This window comes from Mytilus edulis, chromosome 7 (assembly GCF_963676685.1).
Source record: "Mytilus edulis chromosome 7, xbMytEdul2.2, whole genome shotgun sequence".
Classification (NCBI taxonomy): domain Eukaryota; kingdom Metazoa; phylum Mollusca; class Bivalvia; order Mytilida; family Mytilidae; genus Mytilus; species Mytilus edulis.
In genome coordinates this window covers 9,158,349-9,173,212 of record NC_092350.1, presented here as the reverse complement: position 1 = coordinate 9,173,212, position 14,864 = coordinate 9,158,349, and the positions used below count along the sequence as shown (strand labels likewise).

Genomic DNA, 14,864 nt, shown 5'->3' with positions numbered 1-14,864 from the left:
CACCTCTAAGAACCCAAAGTTACCACCAGAGACACAAAAATATTTATTATAAAAAGTGCAACTTAAAACACACGTTTTATAAGGGAATAAGGAACAAATAAGTAACAGGGTATTAGTCGAGGTCTAAAACGGGTACATACGCACTAATAGCAATGTTTTACTTCTAAATATATATAGTTACCACCAGAGACAAGAATAATTGGCAAGATTATAAGCAAATAAGTAACGAATAAGTAAGAGGGTATCTGTTGAGGGCAGAAATGGGTACATTATGCTATTGTTTCAGAAAAAGGAAGAAGGTTTGGATCCATTAAAACGTTTAACCCCGCTGCAAATGGGAATCTGATGTACAGTAGTTGTCTTTTGTTTATGTAATATATACGTGTTTTTCGTTTCTCGTTTTGTTTATATAGATTAGACCGGTGCAACATTTAGCACGCACATGATAATCGAAAAAGGAACGAATAGGTAACATGGTATCAATCGAGCGCTGGAATGGGTACATAAGTTCTAATAGGGTTTTTCTCCTATAAGAACCCAAAGTTACCACCAGAGATACGAAAATATTTCTTGTTTAAAGGTGCAACCTATAACACACGTTTTATAAGCCAATAAGGCACGAATAAGTAACAGGGTATTAGTCGAGCACTGAAACGGGTACATACACACTAATAGCAATTATTTGACCTGTATGAATACATAGGTACCACCAGAGACAAGAACAATTCGCAAGATTTTATTTTTTTAAGGTGCAACGTATTACAAATGTTTTATAAGCCAATAAGTAACGAATTAGTACCAGGGTATCAGACGAGCGCTGCTGAAACGAGTACATACGTGGATATAGGGTTATTCCATCTCTAACAAATATTTACCACCAGAATTTATTTTAAGGTGCAACGTATAATACACGTATTATAAGCGAATAAGGAAAACATTGAAAACAAAGTATTAATCTAGCTCCGAAACGGTTTAAATCTCACAAACATTATTTAAGTATGTGCCTGTACCAAGTCAGGAGCCTGAACTTACGTGGTTGTCGTTTATTTCTTTTTTTTAATATATAAATTAGGCTGTTAGTTTTCTTGGTTGAATTTTTTACATTGTCATGTCGGGGCATTTTAAAGCTGACTATGCGGTTTGGGCTTTTCTCATTGTTGAACTTTGAGTTGTTAATTTCTGTGTCATTTTGGTCTATTGTGGAGAGTTGTCTCATTGGCAATCATACATTGTACCACTTCTTCTTTTTTATAACCAAGAACAATCTTCAAACATATATACCAATATAAAGCAGTTAAAAGGTATAACCGGTAGAAAATCAAATAAGGAACAAATAAGTATCGAACATAAAGTAACAGGATCGGTTGAGCACAAACACGTATAAATAGGTGGTAAAAGGGTAATTTTATCTCAACAAATTGAGAACTATTACCAGAGAGAAGAATATAAACAATTAAAAAAGAGGGAAGGATATGAAAAAACGAACCAGGAATAAGGAATAAGTAACGAATAGGTAACGATTAAGGAATAAAGAAGAAGTAACAAATAGATAACGAACAGGAAATAAGGAATAAGTAACGAATAAGGAATAAGGATATGTAATGAATAAGGAATAAGGAATAATTAATCAACTTGACGTCCATCGAACATTTTCGTATTATGTCATTACTAAGATTTTTATCCTGAAATCTCCGAAAAAGGGAAACAAGATAATTTGCCATATTAAGTCCAAATGAAATTTGTTTCCGCTATCAGATAGCAAAATAAAAATCAACTAGCTGATACATTCATAATCTCCATTTAAAACTATTGTAAAATGAATATTTTAGCTAAAAAGCTCCCTTTTCGATTAAAATAAAATAATTCGAAAAATGGAGATTCGAGAATTAAATCGGACTCAGACTTCTCTTAGATTAAGTGTTACTGTGCGTACTGTTGTGCGTTTGTTTTTTCTACGTTGGATAGAGGTATAGGGGGAAGATTGAGATATCCGAAAATATGTTTAACTCCGTCGCAATTTTGCGCCTGTCCCAAGTCAGGAGCTTCTGGCCTTTGTTAGTCTTCATTTGTATGATTTTTTATTTTAGTTTCTTGTGTTTAATTCGGAGTTAAGTATGACGTCCATTATCACTGCACTACATATTTGTTTAGGGGCCAGCTGAAAGACGCATCCGAGTGCGGAAGTTTCTCGTTGCATTGAGGACCCAAAGTACTGGCAATTGGGTCGGTAATACCCTCGGGACTATAAGTCCACCAGTTAGACCTAGTGGCAGTAATCACATAAACGGTACCAATTTGTCTACACCAGATACGTATTTTGACAATCAATATCTCTTTCGTGATACTTAAGGCAAAAATATTTCAAAATCCAAAGCTTAACAAAAGATGAAGAGCGTCTAAGCTAAAATGGAAAAACAAGTATAGCCGAAACCGGGAAAGTCTTCTGCCAGTCTGCTTTGTTCTTCATGGGAAATATATATTCACTGAATTTGCTTTTTTATCGTAATGAGTAATGCGTTGACGCCTTTGTATTATGTACAATAAAATTACACATAAGCAAACAATTAAAAAAAGTTTACAAGCTTTGTTTTTTTTGTAAGCAAAGGTAAGCCAAAATGAAAGAAAAAAAAATGTCCTTGGAAATCCCTAAAGGGTATTGCCTTAATAATGTAATGCAAGCCTCATTTATTCAGTAAGACATATATAATAAAATTGAGAATGGAAATGGGGAATGTGTCAAAGAGACAACAACCCGACCAAAATAAAAAAAACACAACAGCAGAAGGTCACCAATAGGTCTTCAATGTAGCGAGAAATTCCCGCACCCGGAGGCGTCCTCCAGCTGGCCCCTAAACAAATATATACTAGTTCAGTGATAATGAACGCCATACTAATTTCCAAATTAAGTTTGCCTACAAGTCAGAATATTGATATTCTTTCTAAAATATTTCTTATGTATATTTTTTGAAAATTGTTTAATTGATTTTAGGTTCATGTACAAGTCTTGTATAACAATTTCAATTTCCTGTGCATAGATTGAAATAAAATAGTTTAATTTTTTCTGATTTTAATTCTGCACGGGTTAACTGATTGATGAGGAATAAATAAATCAGTTTAAATGGAATAACATTTATACCTTCTTCAAAAGTCGAAGAATATCATGTTTTTAAAGAAGTGCGGTCAGATAAAAACAGCAAAAAGATAGAAGAAAAAGTGACGTTTTAATTCGAGGTTGATAATTTATTTTTATTTTTCGAGGCATGGTCCCCCTTTTCAATGATATCATAATATAATTACATGAAACATTAGACGCAAAAAGGACAAATGAATAAAAAAATAAATAATAGAATTTACAAGATTCAAAATAGTTATGCATTTTTTATTTTCTAAGCCAACGAACATCTTATAATTTCATAAAATGAAATTCACAAAACTTTCTCACAAATGTACCCATTCATTGTTTTACAGTCTGCATCATACATATTACCAAGTCGTGTAAAGAAGACGCAATTTTCATTGTCATCGTTTGGTTCTCCATTGGCCCATGTTAGATTTTTCGAAACAGTTCCATCAAGCCATTTATATTTGCCAATCAACGCGAAATCATTTAGACCTATCCATTTGACTGACGTAGATAATCGAAAAGCTTGACTCAGAACAAATGACAATTCATTATCCAAACCAATGCTGATTAAATCTGCACCCTTATCTAGACATAATTTACGAGCGGCTGTCCATGACAACTTCGTGTCATCAAACAGGTAACACGATCCATTATATAGAGACCAATTTCCGTGTCCACATTTCTCAGTAAGACTCAATTTACAGATAAAACTTTGGGAAATATAGCAATTACCATCATTCCATTTTCTGTTAGGAACTTTTTCCATTTCTACACAATGTTCAAAGTTGTTCCAATTATTCGGTACGTGGGGATTCCAATTAATATAATCCAGTGGAGTCCCATCGCTCCACTTAAATGTACCTTTATGATCACTTTCACTCAATCCAGTCCAATACGATTCTTCTTTTAATTGTTTTTTCGGAAACGTATCAACTTCAGTTTTACTATGGAAACTTATCAGATCAGATCCATGGCTTCGGCAGAAATCTCTTGCTTGTAACCATGTTCTCTTTTCGTAAAGTATCAGATAACAAGCATCTCCATTTTTATACCAATTAATAGGACAACGTGTTCCTATAGGTTTTACACGGAAATTCAAGTTTGAAACCGTTTTATCATTAAACAGTGTACAGTTTTTGTTTCCGAGAATGGCCACTGCAGAGTTTTCGTTTGACTGGCTTTTGATTACCACAGAAGACCAATGTTCGTAAGACTGGCTAACGTTTTCCACAGAAAACATATGTTCATGAGACTTGCTTATGTTTTCCAAAGAAGGCATATGTTCGTTAGACTGACTTATGTTTACCACAGAACACCGATGTTTTACCTCTGAATTATAGTTTCCATTAAAATACAGAACGGCAAACGTAAGTCCTGATGATAAAACAGCTGTCGTGAAAATGGCAATAACGCACAGTCCAATTGTTTTTACATAACGTTTACTTTTCTTAATGTCGGGTTTATTGTCAAAATCTAAATAGATATGCTGATCCATACTGTTAGTATCACGCATTGTATTCGTTTCATTGGGGTTATTATGCGTTATATTCATTATGCTATGTATATATTAAATAAAACTTCGAGCCAACGCTTGAATCCTATCTTTAATATGATGTACAAAGATAAAGAGGATTTCCGTGATTCTAGATTACTCAGAAGTATCTATAAATTAAATGATAAATAGTGTGAAATGCATTTGTTTGTCCTACATGTTAATGTTGTACATTGATGAATAAAAAGTGACGAAGTTACACACATACGAGACAGGGAATAAATGACGTAAACAAAAACTGGTACAAAAGACAACATTATACTTTCCAAGCTTTGCAAAAATTGGAATATAATTATAGAGGACGTGTGAGAGGAACAACTTTATTTGTTTATAGATGATGCTACATGTAGATGGAAATCTTCCATATCACAAACATTATATCTTATATAAAACAAAGTAATAGTAAACAAATAAAGAATTATAATCTCAGAACCATGTATCACCTTAAGGGGAACATATGTTTTATTAAAAGATAAACAGACAACATAACGTAACGATTTGTGACATTTATGTAAACTTATATTGTATACTCATTATCAATAAGGATGATGTGGAGTAATATATCAAAATTTTATGAAACAAACATTAACGTTTTAAAATGTCCATTATATTGTATATGCTACAGAAAAGTTAAAGAATCAACTATATTAGGTGTTTTAAATGATAATCTTGATAATAGACAAGGTAAATCTTCATTTTTAGTTTAAATCTTCAAGTGTAAACACGGAGGTTCAGTAAAGGAGAAGTTTAGATGGAAAATTTACCAAAACCTTTAGTAGCTCTTATTAGTAGTATAATAGACGAGTATGAACATTACACCGAAGTTGATCATAACTTGTAAAAGTCCGTGTATAATGAAACTCATTACGAAAAAGTGGTTTACAGTCGTACGTCAGACGGTGACTTTATCATAGGCAAGGTCAAAATGAGAAAAACTATAAATTACGGAATCTGATTAATGATAAAAATGTCAGACATATAACAGTATAGGGAAAACGGTAGTATTACATTTTCCCAGCATTAGGTTGGCCTTTTGTGTACCCAAGACAGGTGAAGGAAGTCAACTTATGAGCGCTGTGATTGGATGTAAGGGAACAATATATTTTTTATTTATCTATGAATAACTGCAGTTTGTATATTTACAATATAAATTTTAAAACCTATTGAAATATTTTCTAGAGAATTATTTGAAAAGGCTTCCAAAATTTCATAAATTTGGTGCAAAATGACGGTGGCCATGGATAACATAAACCAGCTCCGTTGGAAATTGGTCATGATACTATTTGGCTTCAATTTTTAGAATACAGTAATAAAGTACAAACACCACACATAACTGTTTTATCCAAGTTTTTATTATAAAAACTGGTAAATATAGAAAATGTTAGTATTGTCGCCTATGGCAGATTAAATACTACCGTTTTCCCTATAACAGGGGATGAGAATAGAGACTTATTGACAACACCATGATTGCCGTTAACCGATTTAGAGATGTTCGCCGTTCCGAGAATAAATATATAAAATCAAAAGTCGAAGAACTTCTGCATATTGACAGGTCGTGGTGTTTTAAAAGTAATTCCTTTTGGCAATTTACTGTGTGTGCAGTAAAATAAAACTTAACGTATGGCAGTTATTGTAATAAATCTTAAAAAGCGTATTCTAAATTGAGGGACAAATTTCAGGAATAGATCCCATCCGTATTTTGTCTTTGTATATGTTTGAATAAACTGATTTATTTGTCAATAGCTGTATATCTGATTAAGACTTATAGTTCTCATTTTATTGTTTTATATAATGGGTTATGATGTTTAAAAATAGCTTAGTACATAAGTAGGATATTTAGATAGATGAATTGATTTGAAATCGTGTATATACAACGTAGAAGATGGACAATAATTTAGGTGCTTTTTCAATTGTATATCTGTTATTTATTTGTATATAGTGTTTCTCAAATTTCTTAAAATTTCTCAAGGAAAAAAAACACAAAAAAAACACACTAATTTTTTTCAATCAAAAACATAAAAAAAGTGAAACTTATTCATAAGGAATTAACGGAAATATTTCGAATGGAAGGCATGTAAAAAAATGTTTCTACGAACATGAAAAAAAAGTGAGAATGGAAATTGAAAATATGTCAAAGATACAACAACTATACCACAGAGCAGATGACAACCAAAAGGCCACCAGTAGGTCTTCAACGAACCGAGCAAATTCGCACCCGACAAGTTTTTGCACGATAATTGTTTGCCAGTACATTCCATATAAGATGTGTCAATGTTTTGTACTCGTAAATTAAGGATGTTCGCCTGTCAAGTTTTGTTATTGTTGTCAGATTTTCGAAATACTAAGAATGCCAAAAAAAAAAAATAAAAAAAATGCCCATTAACCTCCATTTTTCTTTTTATAAATCTTTTTCATGTTTAATAATAAGCTATCTGTAAAAGTCTTACATTATTTTGTTATTTTTAAGTAGTTTTTTGAGAACTTAAACTTATCAATGATAAGGGTATGAAAAATCAAGAGTGAACATTTATACCTGCCAAAATTTCAATAGGTAATATTTCGAAAACAAGCACATTGACCTATATTTTGTTTTGCTCTTGGTTCCTTTATTATTCACCTGTCAATATATACTAGTGCCAGTGAAATGATTTATATTTTGTAACTGAGTACCAAAACTCCTTAAAGAAAATATTTTATAATTTTATAAAACTTAAATTACATTTTGACACAATAGTTTCACGAAAAAAATATAACTACTATCACACCCCTTTGCCTTGAATGTGACAAATTGAATAAGACTTATACCCATGTATGTACTAACATAAGCAACATGACGGGTGCAACTGTAATCCACGGTAACCTTTTTTTGGTGGGGTTTGTGTTGTTCTGTCTTAGTTTCATACGCTATGTTTTGAGAACAATTGTTTGTAAGTTTTTCTTTTTTAGCCATTGAGTAATCAATGTGTTTTCCATTTATAAGTTTAAATGTCCTTTTTGTATTTTCGCCTTTCTTTTGGATTAGTTTGAAATAAAATTAAAATAAGAAATCGGGAAAATGCCAAAGAAACACCAAACTACCAAACAAAAGAGCAGATAACAGTCGAAGTTCACCAATGGGTCTTCAAAGAAGTGAGCTAACCCCGCACCAAGTGATGGGCGTCAGCTGCCCCCTTAATAAAATGATGTACTAGTTCAGTGAAATTGTAAGTCATACTAATCTCCAGAAAATATAAATGAACTAAAATAAAAAAAAAATTATACACAATTACCATACGCCAACGGTGTTAAACGCCAGTGGAGTTCAACATGTTTTGTGAGAACTCAACCCTCCCCTTAAACCTCTATCGATTATAGATTGACAAACACACAGTATACACACAGTTAAACTTATTTTAAAGGAAGTCTGAGTTCGATGTCAGAACAGATAATAGAAAATATAAGCAAAATGACTAATACATCAATTAATAAAGAAGTTAAAGATAGATAGATCTTCATTCTCATTGACTAAATAAAATGGACACAGAGATGGTAATATGCCAGCTATGCTGGCACTTATGGTAGAAGCATCGTTTTGGGACAAAGAACGATAACTCTTGCTAGACGACCCATCTGAAAAGTTTCGTCACTCTCGTTAAATCTCGTACGATTTTTTTTTTAATGGCTGCCAAAATTCTCGTTCAATCGCGATCTTGTAAAAACAGGCAGAACGGAACAAATTCGATGTTAAATACGACATGAATTTTTATTTGTTTGCAAAAACAAGAATTCAGAAATGTTGGCTACTTGTGTAGCTTATTTAAATTTTATTGTACCACGGAAATTACCGAAGTTATGACAACAACATCCGACGCCATGTTTCGTCTGCTTCAACATTCCATTATCAGTGAGGTTAAAGCAAATGTCCTAAATAATCACAGGTACTTCATTCAAAAGTCACAAAATCATAGTTAACGATAACATATTTAGCGTAAAAGTTCCGTCCAGCCATGGGAACACAGCAAAAAACTCTGCAAGCAATATATTTCGCATTTCTTTTTACAAATTGGCCATGTCGGGCATGCGGGGTAAACTCCGGTGCACTGGTTGACCATGACTCCTTATGTTCATCTGCCACATATTATTATTCCCCACACCAAGGAACAGTGATCATTATACAGTTGAATGTGATCACGGTTATTCATGTAGTCAATCGCGAATCCAGCATTTTTCATAAAGGGGGGGGGGGGGGCTCTAGTCATGCTTCAGTTATTCCCTATATAATCATCATTTTTTTCCCAAGAAAATGGTCTCCCTCTGGATTCTTTGGTAGTCCACAGACTAATTCAAAACTTAACAAAACTTTTAAGTTAAAACATTCAAATAATTCACAATCTTCTTATTCTGTACTTTCTAAATGGTAAACTCTCAAGACATCTTTTCATTGATTATGTCACACCTTATACAGTCCAAGGAAATGGAAACTTTTTTGTTTTCTCTCTCTAAGTTTAATCATAAAAGGAGACTTGAGTCTGAGTAGTACATTTAGAACTGACTAGTGTATATACTGTATGCTTCAATATTGTCCAAAATTGGATTTTATGGGAAGATGGAGTTATTATGATAACCCATGAGAATAAACCATGATGTGTATATAGGGCATGTTACTTGGAAGAATTTGGGCTACATCCTTTAAAATTCAAGCTGCAGCAGTCGCCTGCATATTTTATGCATCAGTTTATCCCTGATCAAAACATTTTCACTCTACCAAGTACTTTATCACTATATCACTATCAGGTTCACATTTCAACCAATTTAGCAATACACACTTATGATATAACATCACAGTACAAAAATTGTACTCAGTAACCAAATTGCACCTATTCAACAAAAAATACTTGCAAAAAACATACAAGTTTTGTTTCACCATGTGAAATTATCTTATTATCATCTTTTTACTCTGGTAGATTAATTAATAAGTGATAGATTTCTCTTAGAAGAAATTTAAAAGTCTGAGTGACTATAAACTATACGGAGAACAATACCTGTTGTATTTGTTCAATGGGACATCCGACAATAGAACTGCAAAAAGTTTAAATGGACAGGTATTAACTATCAGGTGAATCTATGGAAAGGTTCAATTGGGTTCCAATAAAATGAGCAAATTAAATGTGTTACCATGAACATCCTTTCCTTCCAAAAATAATAGTTACAGCATGAAATAAAACAAAATCTCTGTTTATATCCCAGATTAAAGGATTTGAAATTAACCATACATGTGAAGATGTATGGAATTTGGGTACTGGTCTCATTACAGGATCATGGATTGTTTGGATGTTATTTCAAACTCAATTTCCAATGACTCTACATGGACTCAAAATTAAATTGGTATAACTCTATTGTAAACAAGGGAAGTCTACAAAATAAGCACAGAATAAACTTTTGTCTGGTACATAAAAAAAAGTTTGGTAAAAAAAACTGACAATTTAGGTAAAATTAGGGTATTCTCATGTTAGCAAATTTATTTTCATGACAAAAATAAAAGTATAAACCTAAAGGCAATAAAATGCTTTGCCATGCACAGCCTGATACGACCGCAGATGTATATTGAGCATATAAATAACACCAATTTTTTTTTATGTCAGTTGAAATCAAACATATTTTAGTTTTGGATTCTTTAAACTTCAATATGGACTAATTTGAAAACAGGCACAGGTAGACCCACATATTTCTATTCAGCAGAAGTCTTGAACTACATGTACATATCTCCTTAATTCCATATGATAGTAAGTCCTACAAACTATTGAAAATGTGTACATTTAATTTTTGTTTCTAGCTCCTCTCGTGTGAAAGCAGAACCTTTTTGGTCACTATTTATGTGTTGCGTCTAAATAAGAATTGTAACACTCTATAGTGACTGAACAGGTTAAACAAATACTTCTTAGGAAACAGAAATAGAAGACAACTTGAAACAGCACAGCCATGCCATTATTATGAGTATATGTATGTATAAAACTCAGATCAGAATAGCATGGACAATGTGTTAGTTCTATGTCCTTGTGAATTTATTGTGAGGAAAGTTATCAATAATTCTGCAGATAATGCAATTTTATCAAGTGTTTTGTACATTGCTGTTAAAATTTTCACACAATCAGTGAAACATTTAAACAAGCTAAACTAATTTTTTATTACTGAAAGTTTTAAACATTGACAAATGTTTTATTTACCAAATAACTTGTGTTTCTGTGAAAAAAAATCATGTGCATTTTTGGAAATAAAGGGACAGAAGATCCTTTTCCTGCTCAGGTGCATGTCAATTGTGAATATAACTTACAGTTACCAAATATATTTTCTTTATCATGATACTCACATCAACATTATCATGATTATCAAGAAGTACAAATCATAGGAAAAACTACAGATAAAATATTTAAAACACCCAATTTTGAGTGTGTCTCCTGCAAAATCAGTATTTGTTGAATCTATATTTACTAGATGAGTATAATCAACATGATCAATGTAAATAAGGTAATTTTTGGAAGAAAAACTCAAAATTTTGAAAAAAAACCCCACCCCAATAATGATGTACCACAACCCAAAAATCAATTCTAATCTTCCTTTTGTGTATTGAATCTTCTGGTAAAATTTCATAGAGATCCAGTCACTTATACTCAAGTTATTGTCTGGAATCCTGTGTCTTCTTGAAAACAACTATGACATGATTCAGCAAATTTTTTACATGCTTATATTTCCGATTTCCATTCTCAATTTTATTTTGCTGTCATATACAAACTTGAAAAGTAAGCTACATCATGTGCATGTAATACAAAAAATATTTGCAAAAAATGACATAAAACTGACTCTGAATTAGTACATGAAATTGATGTAGAACATGTAGAACTCACAAACTGAAGATGATCAGAAACACAATTGTTTTTTTATTTGAGTCAGATTTTTTTTACCGAAGCCCTTCAACTAAAATTATTTAGTCAAAATTTAACACTAGTATTAATGTTTATCATAACAAATTGGCAAATACAGCCTAATTATTATACGGCCTTTATTATCACCTAAAAAACTACTGTGTACAGACTTACATGTGCGGTTTGGGAAGTTTTTATGTTTTAAGATATATATAAAAGTTAAATTTAATTTGCAAATATATCTGAAAGATAAAATTATTTTTGGTGAAGATCTGGATAAAAAACATTTTTTTTTGTCCTATGCTTGAACAGATTTTTTATTCATTAATTTATAAACCAAAATATTTTTTCCGGAAAAATACCATAACCCCTCTAGTCCTATAACATATGACCTTGGGGGCATTATTTACTATTTCTATTTACTGTTCTGATAAATTTTTTTTTACTATCAACGTGCCACCCATATTCCAAAAAAATAAAATATGAAAATATCAGTATAAAGACGTTAAAAATTGAATAAGAATGCGAAGTCATATGTTATAGGACTAAACCCCTCATGCCTTTTCAAGTTCAATGTTCGTTCCCTTAACATTTTCTATCTGAACTTATAATTTTATTTTAGACATAAACAATACGTTGAACCAAGGACATTTGTTCTGAACATGCATGAAATATTTGCCACTGGACGTTAAACAACCAACAACTAATCAAAACATAGGACATTGTCTTAGTATAAAGCTGGCATTTAAGGTAGCGCCTTCCTCATATTATATATAATGTACAAAACTACTACCAGTTACTGACATGCCAGCTCTAAATCTCATTTACACGTATTAAAAACAGATGTTTTCTTAATATGAAAATCTTACAAAAGCCCTACCGTTAGGTCTAAGAAACATACCATCTTAAAATATACGAGAAGAACATTACCCATATCATGCCAAAAACATGTTTTGAAATACGATGCAAAGACCCTAAGCGTGAAGAATCAATATTAATACCAAAAACCACCATCTTTAATTACCTGCCAACGTTATCGTAAATATATCCCTTCTGTATAAGTCTGTTTTAAGGTTTGGTTTGGTTTTGAGATGAATGCCGACATTTTCGTGCTTTGTAAAGATTTAATGTGAAATACCTGAACGTATAAGATGTCTGCATGTTGATTTTTCATTTGCGAGTTATGTCCTTGTATCGATGAAAAAAATAGTAACTGCTTTGACAGGATTTTAAACAGAGCTTTAATTTTGTCATTCAATTTCAGGCATCTCGACAAAATCTACTTTTGACAATATCTAATGAATATCAATCTTTCAAGATTTTTCAATTGTCGAAATTATATTATATTCAAAGATCATTAAGTTTCCACTTTGCTTTAATAATTAAAATCAAGCGAAGAGCATTTTTACAATGACAATGTTTCACCTTTATTTGGTGGGTATCAAGGCATATAGTCACATGATATCATTTAAAAAAAAACCATGAAATTATTTTAATAATTGTTTCACAGTCAGCTTCATGAACACTACTAAGTCTTTCGAAGTCGACACAATAATGTCGATCATTGTTTGGTTCTCTACTAGCCGATGTTAGAATTTGAAACAGGTCCATCAAGCCATTTATATTCGCCGATGGACGCGAAATCATGTAGACCTATCCATTTGTCTGACCTTGATAGTCAAAAAGCTTGACTTAAAACAAATGATAATGCATTATCCGAGCCAGTGCTGATTAAATCTGCACCCTTTTGTAAAGATGATTGATTAATTTCATGCAGTCCAATCGAATACAGTTCGTCTTTTAATTATTTTTTCAGAAACTTATCAATCTCATCTTCGCTATGGAAATAAATCAGAACAGATCCATGGCTACGGCAAAAATCTCTTGCCTGAAACCATGTTCTCTTTTGGTGAAGTATCAAAATACAAACTGTGTCCTTTGTATGCTAATTGCCAGGATAATTTGATCCTACAGACAAAAACGGACATTCAAGCTGAAATTCGTACTATCGTAAGACGTTGTACATTTTCGACTTCCATGTATGTCCACTTCGCAGATTTTGTCCAACTGGCGTATGTTAACACTAGATAGCAGATGTTTTCCTTCCGAATTGAAGTTACAATTAGAATATAGAACAGCACGATGAACCAATATCAGTCCCGATGGCTGATATTGGTCTAGTGGCGATACAGCAGAATATGCGGATGTATTATTCTGTTTACTTGTATTTAATATTTTAATAGAATCAGATCCATGGGATATCCTTTTGAATCATCCGAAAATATAACTTGTCAAGTAAATTATGATTTTCCTGTATATTTTAAGCTGACTTTTCTTTCTTTCATAGAATACCTTTTATGTTGAATATCCCTTTTCATGATAGTCATATAATAATTTTGGATCGTTTATACTGAACGGACATCCACATCGTAATGCCCCTTTAAAACTTAATCTTATTTCATATAGAGCGATGACACTGGCATATAATATACTTTAAAACCATGTATTTAAATGAACTCACTCTAACGATACTGTCAGCTGTTTCCTCCGTAGAATACAACCCACCTTCCCAAGTTTTGTTTTTTGAGTTTAACTATTTAACAATATGAGCTCATTTGTAAACATAAACAAAATTACATCTATTCAAAGATTATTAACAGTCAAACGTATACATGTATATAAACTCCACATACTCGACAAGATAGTAATTTTGCTGTACCAAATATGTGAATACTTTGAAAATTTGAGTAAATAACTCATTTTTATGAAATTCTTACTATCACCAGCCCAGTTGTCAGCGTACTATATTATAATCCTGGTACTTTAGATAACTAATTACACCACTGGGTCAATGCCACTGCTAGTGGACGTTTCTTCCCCGGGGGTATCACCAGCCCAGTAGTCAGCACTAAGGTGTTGACATGAATATCAATTATGTATTCATTTTTATAAATTTCCTGATAGAAAACTTTGAATTTTTCGAAAAACTAAGGATTTTCTTGTCCCAGGAATAGATTACCTTAGTCGTATTTGGCACAACTTTTTGGAATTTTTTATCCTCAATGCTCTTCAACTTTGTACTTGTTTGGCTTTATAACTACTTCGATATGAGCGTCACTAATGAGTCTTATGTAGACGAAACGCGCGTCTGGCGTACTAAATTATAATCCTGGTACTTTTGATAACAAATTACTACATGAGGTCAAATTTCGTATCATGCAAGGAAACACAACAACTGGATGCAATGTATAACGTCACGCCCAGTATGCGATACAGGTTCAGCCATGCG

The 14,864-nt window shown here is 32.2% G+C and overlaps 1 protein-coding gene across 1 annotated transcript; it reads right to left on the bottom strand.

Annotated features, from left to right (window-relative positions):
* Window positions 1-3,364: 3,364 nt before the first annotated feature.
* On the bottom strand, window positions 3,365-4,646 carry LOC139529874 (macrophage mannose receptor 1-like). The gene has a single exon (XM_071325814.1). It carries the CDS (start codon window positions 4,635-4,637, stop codon window positions 3,426-3,428), a length of 1,212 nt encoding a protein of 403 aa, XP_071181915.1. The 5' UTR covers window positions 4,638-4,646; the 3' UTR covers window positions 3,365-3,425.
* Between the last annotated feature and the right edge of the window lie 10,218 nt (window positions 4,647-14,864).

Coding starts and splice junctions, on each gene's coding strand:
- LOC139529874 (XM_071325814.1), bottom strand. CDS start 4,637: ATGCGTGATACTAACAGTATGGATCAGCATATCTATTTAGATTTTGAC.